The 15,936-nt window shown below is 45.2% G+C and overlaps 2 protein-coding genes across 3 annotated transcripts in view; both read left to right on the forward strand.

Annotated features, from left to right (window-relative positions):
- The window catches only part of sema3h (sema domain, immunoglobulin domain (Ig), short basic domain, secreted, (semaphorin) 3H), a 50,662-nt gene extending 44,321 nt beyond the window's left edge, over window positions 1–6,341 (forward strand). For both annotated transcript variants that reach the window (XM_076026132.1, XM_076026133.1), the window contains exon 18: window positions 1,154–6,341. In XM_076026132.1, coding sequence (XP_075882247.1) covers window positions 1,154–1,645 — 492 coding nt within the window. In that variant the 3' untranslated portion in view covers window positions 1,646–6,341. The remainder of the gene's footprint in view (window positions 1–1,153) is intronic.
- A 3,030-nt stretch (window positions 6,342–9,371) lies between these two features.
- Window positions 9,372–15,906, forward strand: borcs6 (BLOC-1 related complex subunit 6). The gene is made up of 7 exons (XM_076026169.1): window positions 9,372–9,487; window positions 10,311–10,900; window positions 11,008–11,194; window positions 11,419–11,592; window positions 12,666–12,829; window positions 12,917–13,000; window positions 13,495–15,906. The coding sequence occupies exons 2-7, from the start codon at window positions 10,322–10,324 to the stop codon at window positions 13,618–13,620; spliced, it is 1,314 nt and encodes a 437-aa protein (XP_075882284.1). The 5' UTR covers window positions 9,372–9,487; window positions 10,311–10,321; the 3' UTR covers window positions 13,621–15,906.
- Window positions 15,907–15,936: the final 30 nt, after the last annotated feature.

The following is a 15,936-nucleotide window of genomic DNA, read 5'->3' on the forward strand; positions in this document are numbered from 1 at the left end:
AAGAATTACAAATCAAAGTGGGTAAAAAAACATTCACCATAATTCCGAATGTGGCAAGGCGCAGAGGGCCCGGGCGGGCTTCGAACCCTAGACTCCCGGATAATAGACATGCGCGCTTAACCATCTGTGACAGGACTGCTGCTGTCACACTAAAATATGAAGTAAAAACAAAAAAATAACCAAAGTCAAAACAGAAACATCTTAAGTAACTGTACTTGTACTACCATCGCCAGATATGTATCCACTTTTGAACAATTCGAGATTATTTGAGAACAAAATCAAACGTATTTGCAAGGTTTGCATAGGAACCATCCAAAAATATTTTTTTCAGTTGCTTTCCTTTCTTTTCCCTTCTCGGTGACAAGACCTTCCTAATGGTCACTAGACAAGGGTGGACACATGTATACCTGCGCAGTTTATAAGACACCTACAGCCCACACAGCATGCAATCCAAAGTATGCAAGTTAAAATGAACAACATACACATTGAAGTTCATCGTAAACAATACATGTAATGTGGGTGTTGGCCAAGCTCACGTCCATCAGGAAGGACACCTCCCACCCCCTGCACCACACTGTGGAGAGCCGCTCCTGAGCTCCAACTACCGCAGGTCATTCCTGCCTGCAGCCATCAGGCTGTGCAACTGCACCCAGTGAAAACACTTCCAAACCACAACGTTTCAATTCTTCACTTTGCACTGTATATGCTGCTTTAACTGTACAAATACATTTCCCCAACACGGGAAAAATATTGCCATTCTTTTTATGGATCCATTATTTTTCGTGTGATTTACTAGAATCAGAATCAGAAACCGGTTTATTGCCAAGTCGGTTTTACACTTACAAGGAATAACAGCTAACTATACTAACTATCTAAAAATATATGTACAGGGGAGATAAAATTAACAAATTACAAAATAGCAGAAATAAAATATAATGTGCAACATAAGACCGCAAAGAAATGTGTGTGCAAGAAAGAGAGATGCGTTAATGAATCGCATATTGTCTATGGGTAAGTTTGTGTGTGTGTGTGTGGGGGGGGGGGGACTACGACTCAGCAACTGTTCATGCGGACAGTTGCGGACGGATATTATGTTTTCATAATTGATCGTCCCTGCGCGTAGCCATCCTCACTCTCTGTCCTCCCTCTGCAGGTGGTCACAGGCGAACAGCTGGTGGTGATCGAACGCGGCGTCCTGATTCGCCAGGCCGAGCTGTCCCACGGCGGCGTCTACCACTGCCAGGTGGAGGAGCACGGCTACCACTGGACCGCCGTCACTGTGCGCCTCTCCGTCTGGAGCCCCTCGGCCGCCCGCCTCCCCGCCGCCGCCGCCAACGCCTGGTCCAGCTCCTCGCCCCACCAGAGGCGAGGGGCGCAGCCCTGGTACGAGGACGTGATGGCGCTGATCCACCCGGGGAACCTCGGCCAGCACTGCCGGGCGCTGGGGTACCGCCCCCCACGCAACCACCGTCGCCACGGTGACGCAGCGGCCGAGGCGTACAAGGAGAAGCACAAGCACGGCGGCGGGAGAGCGGGAGGTGGCGGAGGTGGAGGAGGAGGAGGAGGAGGAGGAGGAGGTGGAGGAAGAGCAGCGGGGAGGAAGAGCAGGAGCAAGCCCCAGCAGAGGGCGCCGAGGAGCGCCTGAATACGCCCATAGAGGGGGCGGGTTTCCATTGACTCAGACACACAAACACACACATTTATGTCTACACACACACACACACACACACACTCACACACACACACACACACACACACACACACACACACACACACACACACACACACACACACACACACTTAACTTATACACTGAGTCAAACAGACTTATACTGTGTGTACAGAGACGTGGACACGTGCATGCACTCCGCTCCAAACGGGGAACGACAAGGCATTCTTTCATCACCGACTGTCCTCCAAACCACACGCAACGGCTACTAAAACTACAGCAACTACGGGAGGACGCGATGAGAGCAAAGACGGCTGCACCCGGACGTGTAAATAGAGGCGCTATCGTAGGGAAATAGTTTAAGGCTGCATCGCATGTTGAACGTAGGAAGAGCGGAGGGCTTCCGTGTGACAGGGTTCACATTTGGATCGTCTGCAGAGAGAGGAAGAACAAAAAAAAAACCCTAGCAAAACGAAGCCTGGTTCCAAAAGTAGATATAGATAGAAAAAAAAAAAAATCCTCCCAAGCCTCCCCTGAAAGGAGCGCCTCCTGCTGGGACCTGACTGAAGTCAACGTCCCTGCTCTCTAATTACAAATCTGGTACATCCCGCCGCTTTATCCTACAAAGCAGAACAGATGTTTCCAGATTGATTTCCGACCCTGCAGGCTGTCGGTTTGGATAAGTCGCCTCGCAGAGGCTGGTGAACTGGCTTCAGACACATCGTGGTCGTTCTGATGCTGATGCAACTGCAGGAATCAAAGTTTTGAGCTGCTTTAAAAGCTCCCCCATGATATTATTTTCCACTCAAATCTTCAGAGCCGCCTGCTAAAAAAAAAAAACTGATGCTTTGTTGGAGCTTCCACTAAACCAGGCGGCCACAGAGAGGGGGACCTGCCTACTTGCTACGGCCGTCGTCAGTGACCTAGTTGAGTTATCATTTGCCTTTTGTGACATCACAAAGGGTTGATTGCCAGAAAACACTTTCTAATAAGAAAGCCAGCTAATAAAGGAAAGATCGTCTCACTTCTGGAGAGCCACTTACAGGCCGAGAGGCAAATTATTGTTTTATCGTCATTGAATGAAGTGAATTGTAAAGATCTTTAAAATTGGCCACAAAGTTTGCCTCTGTGCGAGTGAGGTTAAACCTTACAAGCTAGCTTACAAGGGCTAACAAAATAAAGGCATGAAAACAAAACAATATTGTAAAAATGCTTTTGGCTACAGCAAAATTAAAAATAAATTAATAAAAAAAGGATGAACTCATTGTTCCATGAGGATGACGATCAGCAGCAGTGGCAAATTAAAGAGTGTTGAGACGTGTAGCTGTTTTTCTCTCTCACGTGTTCTTCATGGACCCCCCCCACCCCCGCAACCCACCCAGCGAGCTCTTTGTTACTCCGGTCAGAAAGGTGGAGTCCGACCACGACGCTGCTCGCTGCAACCACCGGGATGAAAGGCGCAGGAGGCCCGGCTTTGATGAGGTTAAAGCGGCAACTTTTCCCACGGCGACGCGGCCGCACCGAGACGCTGCGGGAGATCTTTTCCATTACGCTCACGCTAACCAGTCTGGCTCCGCGCTGCGGAGATGATTTCATTCCACGGAGCAGAGAGTTAATGGAGTCGTAAAAAAATATCTGGATACTAAAGTGTTTTGTAACCACCGAGGCAGATTTAGTATCAGGTTCACGGTTGCATCTGCACTTCAAAACCGCCAGAAAGGATCTGTGCTCCTCTGAACAGGTTTTACCGCCACTCTGGTTGCAAAGGTGTATTTAAGACCCCCCCCCATCCTTCCCCTTCTAAACAGCTCTTCATAAAAAAAACGGACCAGACATGAGCGTCTAAAGATTCTGACAGACTCTGTACAGCACATGCATGTTTCTCAACTTATGGCTCAATGCGAGAAGAAGACGATGTGGCGCTGCTCCTGTCGCCACAGCCTGTCATGACATCTGGTTCTAAATTATGGATCAGTCCCGCTGTTGAAATATAAAGGAGGCTTTGTCAAACGCAGAAGTCGGAACATGAGCTCACGCGAACGGAACCGACGACTAAATGGACTTGGGCTGAATTTGCAGGACCGTCAGTTGTGATTTCCTCTTGATGTTAAAGCGACACAAAGTGTTCGGCCTATGCTTAACTTTATTCCCAGTGGTATTTATTTGTATTTTTCTGCTCGATTAAGATATGTTCCGGTCAGATTTTGTGGATCTTTGTCAGCCAGTCTGACCATAATGTCACATAAACTGGATGTTTATAACAACGTCAAGACGAGTCTGTCTGTGTGTTTATGACACCTCGGCTTGGATGTTCCCCTCAGTCCTGCTTCAAACCGAGTCTTACATGTAAATTCGAGGACTTAAATCATTCTGTGTAACAGGGGAATACAAACAGGAGACCTAAGAGCTGCACAGATGGCGGCAAGCGTTTGACGATCTTGTTGCAGGAGATGAAAAATGTTTTATGGGAATTGAAGGATTACTGCGAGAGAGCAAAGTGGGGAAGAATTAAAAAAAAAACTTCACAGTGAGTTCTGCGGTGGAGGGTTCATTAACGTGCGCAGGGTCCAATTCGAGAGCAGTAACAGCCCCTTATGTTCTCAGATTTGACTTCATTCCATGATGATGATGCCGAGCAGACGATCCCACATACGCTGAACTAAATACATCCCATGCACGCCGAGGCTCTCTGCGTGTGTTCGACATAAGTCAGACCAAAAGAGCTAAAAAAACAAAAAAAAAGAAGAAGAAGGAAAAAGCATCTGAAATAAAGTTTTCGGAGGCAGAGCCGGAAAATCTGCCAAACGAGGGGAACTCTGCGGCGGAGAGAGAAAAATAAACCAGTGAGATGAGAGAGAAAAACCGCAGAAATCCAACATGGGTCTCTGCTCCTCGGCCGCGACCACATGAAAGACGCGACGGTGCTCCGCTACTTTCTGCCAGTCTGGAGTAAAGCGGGAGAATAAAAGGGGTTGGAGGAAGGGGTTTATGGGGGAGTGTGCTGCTGCTCACTGTTGGATGTTTAAAGCAAGTGCCGAGTTAAAAAAAAAAAACAACAAAAAAAAAAACCCTGAAGGTTGCCGCCTGGGCGAGTGCAAAACTGGCGGTTCAGTCCAAATGTTATCTGGGTTCCTGCTGGAGGAGATGTTTAGAGTTTGGTGAGGTAAAAAAAAAAAAATGAAGAGAAAGGAAAAGGTCACGTTTCTCCATCTGTACATGTGTTGAAACCTTTTCGGAGTGGTAGATCACTATCTTCCGTCTCCAGCGTCGCGAGCCTCCTGGCCAAGCTTTTAGCTCCGCACACGCTACCTAAACAGATGAATCCCTCTGGCTTTATTTTATTTTACACATCCATCAACTAAAGAGCCACAGCAAGCGTTTGGAAAAGGGCAGGCCAAAGATTGGGCATGATTGGTCTGTTAATCTGGCAGAAAGAGCAGACGACCCCCCCACCCCTCCACCCCAATAAGAACACACATACACACACACACACACACACACACACACACATACACATACAACTATGCCAAACCTGTCGACAGTGAAACAAAAACCTGTTTGTTGTCTGACTAAAAAAACAACCATTTTTTGTTCTTCTGTTATTGTGAAATTACCATTGAGCGCGACGGCATCCTGGCTAATCTCGTTAGCAGTAGCTAGACTCACTGCCACTTCCTGTATTTCTTCCTTACTTCCTTCTGAGACTTTCATGTGCAGCAGTCACTCCTGTTTTTGTCACAGCTAAGAGGAAGCTGATTGGTGAGCAGTCTCGCTGTTTGCACATGTTTAAACCCTTCCAACAGGAGACCAAAATGTTGAAAGCAGCAGCCAGTGCTGACTTTGGCCACAAGGACATGTGGCCAAAGTTAGTGGTGTGATTTTTTTTTTTTTTTTTTCCCCAGTCGGTGAGTGGAGGATGAAGGCTTCTCTAAATTGTTTACGTCTTCTCCAAACCAGAGTGCACACATCTCAGACAAATGAAGGGCACAACACAACACAACACTTTGGCTTCGTTCTAAATAACGTTGCAATTTGAGACATACAGTTTTGTCCTTGCCTTCCCATCAAACCAAACAGTCTAAAAGCATTTTTTCTCCACTTTATGGGAGTTGTGTTAATGCAAGTTTGTGAAATGTGTGTTTTTACGTCGGAAGCCAAACACAACTAGGCGCAGAGACGATTTCAAGGCTGAGTAAGCACAGCGCTTCCCTTGAAAAATGTGGCTAAGAGTTGCTCCCTCTTCAGCACAGTGGCCTCATGTGTTTCACAGTTTACGCTGTATTTACACAACAGCGTCAATATTCATCTGTTGTGATTCACCAGAGTGATTTATTGTCTGAATAAGGAATTAAACTGTCTTAGATTATTCTCTTCTAATGTGCTGAGCGTTTTTGTTGTTGTTGTTGCTGCTGTTTCTGTAAATATGTATAAAGGTCTGCTTCCAAATGGGTTGTGTTCACATGGTGTGGTTTGTTGAGTTCGACTATACGGTTCACAATATTGCAGTGCTGTCAGCTACATATGCACTGTCAATGAACTGCTCATTTTTTTGTTGTTAACAGAAAATTGTAATTATTTTAAGGACAACACAATTTGGAAAAAAAGACTAACTCAAAAACACCAAGAAGAAAAACCATGTGAAACTCACAAGACAATAAATGATCCAAAGCTATCATTTTCTATTTTTCCTCTCTTTTATACACAAGTTGCTCTTGTCACAGTGATTCAGCAGCCTCACACGAGGTTTGGAACTTGTTGTCATGCTCAGGTAAAGATTAAGTCAAAAATAAATTCTCTCCCAGACTCTTTGGTTGTTTTTACAACCTCTTGAGATTCATGGCTTTTGGTGAAGAGCGTCCACCACAGTTGTGCAGTAAAACACGGCACATTTTTTACATTGAAAAAATCCAGTGGCACATCACCAACTAAAATATATATTTTTAAAAATGACACTATTTAGCTGAATAATGACAATATAGTGTCTTAATTTATTTATACTCACTCATTGTGACGCTGTTTAGATAAGAATACGAATGCCTTTATTTATTCCACATTGGGGAAATTTTCACAGTTATAGCAGCATGTAGAGAGCAAAGAGAAGAATTAAAAGAAATAAGGAAATTAAATAAATATATATACGTAATAATAATAATAATAATAACAATAACTTATTTGCATATCTAAAGATGATGATAAATTCTCACAAAGCTGATAACCTGGGAGAGACTGAGGGAGGAAAATAGGCTTACATTCCTTTTAAAGCACAGTCACTGGACAATGGAATTTTATCATTATCTTTAGACCAATTAAGTGAAATTAGATCATTTTTTTCACGACACACCTGACATTATCTCACGGCACACTAGTGTGCCACAGCACAGTGGTTGAAAAACACTGTTTTAAAATATGAAAGAAAAAGAGGTTCAGACCAGATCAGTGTGATACAGCTCACCCTTTTTTGGTCCAGCTGTTTCTCTTTTATCCTCTCAATGTGTGCACATAACATCACGCTGGTCTTCTCTGCACTCCTGTTCAGCACTGCTGACGTCATCATCTTCTTGGTTCCTGCTCTTAATTTACACCGTTAGGTTTGGAAAACAACCTTTGAACTTGACTTAATTAGGACTCATTAGAATCAAACTGCAAGAACTTATTACTTTCCACCACCCCACCCCCCGAACCCCTCCTGTGTCTCCTTTAAGCTTCTGCTGCCTGACTGAAACAAATACACAAGACACTTGCGCAGAGAAATGTAGGTTTGTCCCATCCTTCTGGTTTCAGCAGATAATTCTGCATATAAACACAGTGACAGTTTGAATAGGGTTAAAGCTACATGTTTATTCTTTGGACTATGAAGCGTGGACATACCATATACCAGTCTACTCCTAGTTGGAGTTACAAAAGTAGTCCAAAATGAAGACGTTAATTTGGGCTACTTTTTGGAGTTTCAAAAAAAATTCTTGCCAACGAAATCTGCACCTGGATGGAACCACCTCCAGACACTGAAGTCCTCTTTGACTTCTGAAGTGTGCATCACCAGATGACATAACTGTATATTAGATGTGTGGTGGCTTCAACTCAGATTTAAATGTTTTTACGCCTTCCATTCCCGTGCAGTGATTCAGTGAAAACACGGTTGAGGCGTGCACCCAACAAAATGACACAGCTTCCAGAACCGCTGGCGAAGCAAGCAGGGGGAAGAGACTTTTTAGTCACTTGGACTGAGTCACCTACATATTTTATTCTTTTAGTCCAGATGTTCTTCTGTCTTGTAACAAACGGTTTGTGCCCTCCACCGCAACGAGTTAGATCGACTTTCTCTTGCAAGAATTAACTTTTGTGGGCTGTCCGTAGAAACCACAGAAGAAGATGAAGAGGAAATGCAGGAAACGGCTGCAAGTCTAGCTACTGCTAGAGACATTAGCATGGACACTGCATTAGTTTTTATTTATCATTGCAGTTGGTTGGTGACATGCAGAAGATGTCACTCCTTGCGCCAATAGACCTGTTCCGAACTGGATAAATTGGCATTATTAGTCAAAGACTTGGTGACACAGGAGAAGAAGAACACTGTGAAGCTGAATCTGTCACTAGGAATAGCTGAGAGGCGATTTAAGAATTGATGGAATTAGATCATTTGACTCTATTCATTGTCACCTCGGATGCCAGGATGCATGATGGAAACCCCAGAGTTTATTACGGAAAAACCACATCAGCCCCGAAGCACATGATTTCCACATGCTCTGTGTCGCGTGTTGCTCTCCCGTGGCTGATACTTCCCTCCAAATACTCTTCCTCTGAAGAAATGTAAAACCTCTGAAAATTGGATCCTGGCACCCTATTTCAAAACTCTGTGGGCCTTCAGGTAAAAAAAATATTAATAATAATAAAAAGTCAGAATGAGAGAAAACATATGTACAAAACTAAAAAATCCAAACTAAGGCACAGAAAGCCTTTTCTTGGAGCGAAAGAGAGTTTAATTGTTTGTTGTTGTTTTGTTTTTTTTTGTTTTTTGGAAATGTTGGACTTGATAGAGTATATGTGAACTCTCTCCACTCCTGCAGCAGTGTTTGTTTTCCAGAATTAGTGGTTTAAAAGCCACAGATGTTGGCTGGACCTTCACTGTGGAGGCGAAATGAAAACCTGATCAATGAAGCCTTCTCTGCGGTCTGTTTTCCATCAGTATTAAGATGTGATTAGAGACAAGTGTTGATAGGGAACTGATATTTCACGTATTTCATTTCATTGAAACGTCTATGTTTTTTCTTCCATCATAAAAAGGTCAGGGGTCTGGATGAGTGAGCTCTCATGCCGTGCCTCAACCTCAACATAACTGCGTAGTGCATGATGTTTTCTGAAATCAGATTCAGGGTCGGTGTTGCCCAAGGCACTGTGGTCTTTGGCTCCATCTGTCGGATAATAAGAGGCGTACACACAAAGGGACCTTTTAAATAACTTAAAAACAAACAAACAAAACAAAAAAATCAAGCCCGAGCTACAATCGCTTCAATAAAATCCAACATTGCGTAAAGCTGCTCTTCACTAAAGAGATCCTCCTAAAATTACAAAAATGGTACAACAGTAGGTCAAAGGAATATAATTCAGTTTACTCTTTCAAATTGAGCTATTCCTTTACAATATGTGTGACTATAGAAAAAGGTTTGACACGCCTAAAATAAAAATTTGTTATTTTCATTTTCCTTGTCCTTGTGTTTTATTTTTATCCCACAGGCGGAACTGATTCGCTTTGCCTGGGGGAAGGGTTTTCAGAACGGACCCTGTTTTCTGCTATCATTTCCCTGGACTGAAACTACACTGGTGAGTAGTGAAGCAGTTCTGTGGCTGTGACATTGTTGTTAGACCATTTCAACAGGTGGTGACTGTTTTGTAAAACACTGTCGTGTAACAGAGCGAGACATAAAGCAATGAGAAGTCGAAAGACTGTGTTACGGGCCAGGCAGCTAGCGTTAGCCTGCTAGCATCACTCAGCAACAGCAGTCTCCGTTGACAGCGAGCTAGCTGGTTGTCACTGACAAGTAGGGCAAGAACTTCCTCAACGCCGACGCTTTTGTTTCCCTTTTTATTTTTGATTCCCGTTTGTCTACTTTACAGCGCTGCCATTACCCAGGAGGCCGCATTTCACTCGGGCTTTATTTCTAGATAACATTTCGAAAGCTAATGACAACTGTTGTCTGGTTGAAGCTAAGCCAAATAACCAAATACTTGTCAAAAACAATTATAGGGAGACAGCAGCTCTGTTCTCAACAGTGTCGCTCCCCGCCTTCTTGGCTGAGACACTTTTTAAAGACAGCTGAGCCTCACATGACTAATAACCCGAGTTTCAGTCACATTTACTGGGTCGTTATTAGACGTCTTTGTTTAGTCCTCATGTTAAACCAGTGGTACAGTAACCGCGCAGAAACGATGATCATGATGTGCTTCAATAAAGAAGGGAAAACTGTTCTGTAAATTCTGTATTGAACTAACATCCATGTTATTTTTGATATAATGGTTTCAAAAACCCAAGTGCCTCAATGTCACATCAGCGAAATCAACTGCTCTTCTATTTGTTCACCTTTGTGCTCTCTTCTTATATTATGAAGTTAATGAGGAGTTAGTTATGTGTCCCTCTATTCAATAGCAGGTGGACGGATGAGTCTCTCGCTTGTGACTGGCACCGAAGTGCCAGAAACCGCCAATGGGGTCGTGACACCCGTGCCAGCAGAGAACGGAACGGCCCCAGTGAAATGTGGAGGGAGCAGAGTGCCCTGCTCTGGGGATCTGTCTTCGGACGGAAGCCCGATAGACACAGACAACCACATTCACGTCGAAAACAAAGTTCACGATGGCGAAGGCCGCTTGGAGACGTACAACATTGGGAAAACGTGCAGCGTGACTGACGCCTCCCTCCCCGGCGCCACTCGCACCGAGCACTCCAGAGACACGGACGTCCCTGAGGACTCAGACGCTGCTGAGACTCCCGATGCAGCTCCGCCGGGAGACCCTGCGCACTGCAAACGTTTCAGCCGGCAGGGAGACCAAGCGACAGCGTACAGGCAGCAGATGGAGGCAGAAGCGGTAGACGGAGACCCCAACAGTCGAGAGGAGGGGGAGGAGGAAGATGAGGAGGAAGAAGAGGATGGGGAGAAAGAGAAACAGGACGAGGAGGAGGATGAAAAGAATGAGAAAAAGTGGATCCATCAGCGTTCGGGAGGGCGAGCGGAGGTGAAGGTGAGCGGATTGAATTATTTTCAACTCTATTACATTACGTCTGGTCCAGAGAGAGCAGGGCAGCCTGGGAAGACTCGCTCATTTCCTTCTCGCGGCGGTATTTTTAGTCTTCACAGCACTACTCGTCCTCGGCTCCTGGCCCCAGCACCTCGTCCTCGTCCTCTCCTCCACCTGCTGCTCTGCCCTCTGACGACTGCCCCTGCCCCCAGCATGTCATGGCCCAGGTGTGGGTGCGCAACGTCCGGGGCATGCAGGACAGCAAGAGCTTGGATGAAATCAGCCAGGCGTGTGGAGGTAAATGTTGCTCTGCTGCGTTAGAATTTACCTGATTAAACATTTGACATTTGAATTCAATTTATTTTCTTGTCAACCTTATTTTGTTTGCGTCTCTCATTGGACAATGGCAAACAATACAATGGCTAATGTCATGAATAATGGATGAAAGATGGCATTTCTTACTCATCAGAGCTTTATAGTCGTAGGTTGTAATGGACTGTGTCGTGTCGTGTCCTTGTCAGGGAGCCGCGGGGCTGGCAGAGGTGGCCAATCTGAGGGCCGACGGGCCACCATCTCCTCGGCTCTGGAGTTGGAGGGAACGGTGAGCCACGAGGGAGACCTGACCAACTTCATCACCAAAAACCTTGAGCAGAAAATCAAGATGAGCTCAAAGCCCAGCTTGGACTGCAGTGACTGTGAGTTTCCTTCACCTTTTCATCTCATAGTCGTCAGAAAACTGTTTCTTCACTTCAACTCAAGATGTTAACATTGAGGGCATTAAGACTCCCTGTTGGCTTCTGCTGTTGTTTTGAATCAAATTAACCGGAAGAAAGTTTGATGTGCTCTTGAAGCCCGACCTGCCATGGATCTGTGTTTGTGGCCGATAATATTGGACTTCCCTAGATAAAAGCGTGATAAATACGCTGTGTCTGGGGATCTAAACAGTTGTTTTTTTTCCCGATAATTGGTTCATTAATTGAGCTCGCTCCACTGGAAAGGATAATCCAGTCACAGGGAAAGTGCATCACCTCCTGTGACGTAAAATTGCTTCAGGCTTTGTTTTCGACTGCCGTGGACGAGGCTCACGGGGATCCTTTTTCTTCCTCTTGTTTCTCCCAAAAGGTCAATTGCAGACAGAATTTCCAGAAACCAAATCATCTTGATGATTGTGCTGGTTTCATGGAGGCCGGCGGGTTTATTATCAGCTGTCTGTCTTGTCAGCTATTCCAGGCCAAAGATGCCTCACCCAGAGGAGGGGAAAAAAACCTCTGTGAAATGGAGACCACTCAATTTAAACAGAGTCAATACGGCCCCGGTGGCCCACTGCCTACGCAAGCAGTTGATTGAATTAGGACGGATGAGTCACAGACTTGTTTAGACTGCAGGGATTTATAACTGCAGCCCTGCTGTTTGTTTACGGTCTGCTAGCCTCGTGTGCTTTATGTTTTCCAGGAGCCCCTAAGTAGGCGCAAAGGTACTTTTTCTTTAGTTTTTGATTGGGTTAGGTCTCCGCAGGCATTTGTTGTGGAAGGGGAGTCTGCCATTTCTTTATTGAAAGGAATATTGGAATATATTTTCAGACCATGCCGTCAAAAACTCGACTTGATTTGAGCAGTTTCTCTCCAGCACCCACAGACTTTCTCTTTCTCGCTGTGATTATTCAATTTTTCACGTCTTAAATGAATTAAATGACAACAATAGCTCTTCATCCTGTGATATCAACTGCTCATTTTTTCCTTCCACCTCACTGTCTGTCTGCCCTTGCCAGCCGACTGCTCGGGTCCCATCTACCGGAGCCGAGGGTTGACCCGGCGGCCGGCAGACATCCCGCCCATCGATCCGACGGTGCTGCTGGATCTCCAGAGACACACGCAGGAAGTAGCTCACAGTGTGGAGATGATGATGCGCAGCCTCAATGGAACCATTCAGAATGTGAGTCTTAAAAAAAAAAAAAAAAAAAAAAACAAGCTAACAAGAACAGAACCTTCATTGTAACTGACCGACCCTGTGTGGCTCCAGATGACGGCGCTGAGTGTCGGATACATCCAGACCTACAGGGACTCTGTCGACAGTCTGGGCGAGTCGGTGGACATGAGCATTAAGGTGTGTTTGCGGATATGTTCTAATCCACATTATATGGAAACACTGTATTATTAGCAGACCAGCGTTTCAGTATTCTTAAATACGGGGAAGTGTCTTGGTTGTTGGATGGACACAAGAAATAAAGTCAAATAATTCTATTTTTGTTTTCCTGTTTATTGGTTACACATGTTTGGTGTGCAAAGGCCTAATTAGAAATCAGTATCGCCATTCGTGGCAGCTGTGCAAGGAACAGAAATTATTAGATGGCACATTGCACTCAGGCAACCGTTCAGTTATTTGTGCATGAGCAGCGGCTGCAACTAGACTAGGAAAAGAAAAACACTATTAAACTAAAGCAATTTAGCCCCTTTCCAAAAAAAGGCAAAGTTACAAAGTGTTACATCAGAGCGGCGGAGGCTCCGGCTGCTTGATATTCCTGTTATGTTTCTCCCGTTCTATCCACTTGTGATTTGACGGCAGCTTTTTTCTCCCCCCACGTTTCCTGGATCCTGCAGGGCATGTACACGCTGATGGCCCGCTGCGAGGAGCTGGATCGCTCCATGCAGCCCATACACGGCCTGGCAGCGCAGATCCGCGACATCAAACGCACCCTGGACGCCCTGGAGGCCATCTGCAAGTAACACTGCGGAAAACAAGCGCACGCTGGGCGCGCCAACAAGATCCAACTTCATGCGCACGACCGGTCGGGGCTGTCTGCACGTAACCCTCCTCCTCCTCCTCCTCCTCCTCCCACCCACCACCCTCAGTGCAGGTAGCGCACACACACACGGCAGAGGCGTGCACCTCCAGATCCCCCGGAACAAGCTGCTGCAAGGCATGCTGGATGATTTGGCGCTTGTGATCCTTCCACTCGTTCACCGTTTCAACGCGTCCGTTGTTGTGAGAGTTCAGCTGAACGGGGCTGGAGTTGCTCTCGTAGGACTGAGTTCTTTTTTTGTTTTTGTTTTTGTTTTTGTTTTTTTAGATGAACTTTGCTTCCTCTGATGAAGAACGTTACAAATGAATGAGTTTGGAGACGCTAGTTAGCCTGTCCTGAATACACACACACACACACCCACCCACACTCACCCACACACACACACACACACGCCCTCGTCCCAAAAACTCAGCCGTTGGGAGGATTTTGTGTTGCATTTTCCGTCCAGCTGGCTTGGTTCAGATTGCACTAACCTTTCCTGTCCACAAGGGGGAGATGTTCTCCCTGGCCTGCCTGTGCGTCAGGACCAGGTTGTACTGCTTGAAAAGACTGTGACTTTTGCACAGGAACAGAAAGTCTATTTTTTAATCTTATGCAACAAAACTACTGCGGGTGGGCGGAGCATCGCGTCGCGTTACGTCTTTGTGTTTTATTTATGTTTTATTTATTGACTTTTGTCAGCATGCTTTGCCTTTGCGACCGCGTTCTCTCTCAGCGCAGTGAGAAATTGCATTCGTTTGAATCCCAGCGGAGCTTCTCTAAAGCCACAACCAGACTTTCCTCCGCTGCAGTGACACATTTTAACATGTTTAGTGGGAGCAGAACCCAACTTGGTGACTTGAATTGTTTTGGACGGCTTCAGCAACGCCCTGCGGTTTGTAAACCGTCAGGGGAAGTGTTGGAACAAACACCTATAGATGAAGTTACACACGTGGAGCTCTGTAAAATCCGTCAAACCTGTATTGACCCTCAAAGTGTGAGCCTTTATTCCAACTCTGTGAATGATAAAGTGCAGTTTTATTTCTTGATTCATTCACATTTTCAACTCAATTTTTTTTTGAAGTCTACGCTAAAAAAAAAAGATATGCAGCTCTGGAAATCAGCCGAGTGTCACGTTTGACTTCTCTGATGTGATCATTATTTAAAACAGGTACAATTAGTTGAGAAATAGGTCGTGAATGTGCTCAATGTGCGGCTCTAGTCGAACTGAAGATCTGAAAATTTGGATAATTTGGGGACCTTTTGAAGAAATATAATCTCCAACTTTTAGTCCCGTTAAATGTCAGTCATACTCGGCTCGCCGCGCTGCTCATCGGTCCAGTCCGCTCTGTCCGTTTCATCTCCAGTTGTGCTGCCGTTTCCTTTTTATTGTGAGGAGACTTGACCCAAGAGGTGGAGTCGGACGGAGTCAGGACGCAACGAGATGGATGCCCCCCGCCCCCCTTTTCTTTTTCTTTTTTTTTTTTCAGTTGCCTACAGAGTGACTAATGATCATATCAACCGCTGGTAAAAAAGCATGTGGAGAGCCACAGTGTGGACTGGAAGCTCCTCTAGCCGACTCAAGCCATCTGCCCTCATGGAGCGTCGTCCCGTGAAGAGACTGCAGATCCTGTAGCAGATTATCGTCGGTGCACTCCATCCATTGTTCACCCGCACCGTCACTGAGGGCAGGCAGCGCCTGACCTGACCTGACCTGACCTGACCTGACCTGACCTGAGGCCCGTTGCTCCATCAGGCATTTAAAATCAAGTTCGAATCGTTTACAGACCAACTGCTGAATGGATACCTTAACAAAGCAATACAGCAAGCACAATTAGTTCTTTACGTGCTTGCCGCTGGGAAAATAAAAAATGTAGACATTCAGAGTAGATTTGGGAGCGTGGTGAAAGAAAAGCTTTTATTAGATGAAACTTGATTCCTCTTTGATCCCCGTGACCAAAACCGTGCTCATGCATATCTTGGGTTTTAGATGAGACTTGAAAAATTAAAAGTTGGGAAAAGATGCATCAGCTGGGAGAAGTTACAGTATAACAAGACATAACATGTTATTTTTCACCTTAATGTTATGAATTAAAATGTGTGATTCGCCTTCTCTTCTGTTGTACAATCACCTGTGTACATATGATCTGTTTGTGTAACGGAAGATGATTTAGATCATCCTGAGTGTATATTTTAATGAGAAATAAATTTACATGTGCAGCAAATGTAAGTCTTTGGAGTATTTGTTTCTTTATTGATT

The sequence above is a fragment of the Nelusetta ayraudi genome, unplaced genomic scaffold (genome assembly GCF_046127955.1).
Source record: "Nelusetta ayraudi isolate G7.1 ecotype Tasmania unplaced genomic scaffold, CSIRO-AGI_Nayr_v1 ptg000019l, whole genome shotgun sequence".
Taxonomy (NCBI): Eukaryota; Metazoa; Chordata; class Actinopteri; order Tetraodontiformes; family Monacanthidae; genus Nelusetta; species Nelusetta ayraudi.

Bases quoted from the DNA above. Each gene is read 5' to 3' on its own strand.
- borcs6 (XM_076026169.1), top strand. From the start codon at position 10,322: ATGAGTCTCTCGCTTGTGACTGGCACCGAAGTGCCAGAAACCGCCAAT. The intron at 10,901-11,007 runs GTGAGCGGATTG...CGGTATTTTTAG, and splicing joins GAGGGCGAGCGGAGGTGAAG to TCTTCACAGCACTACTCGTC. The intron at 11,593-12,665 runs GTGAGTTTCCTT...TGCCCTTGCCAG, and splicing joins CAGCTTGGACTGCAGTGACT to CCGACTGCTCGGGTCCCATC.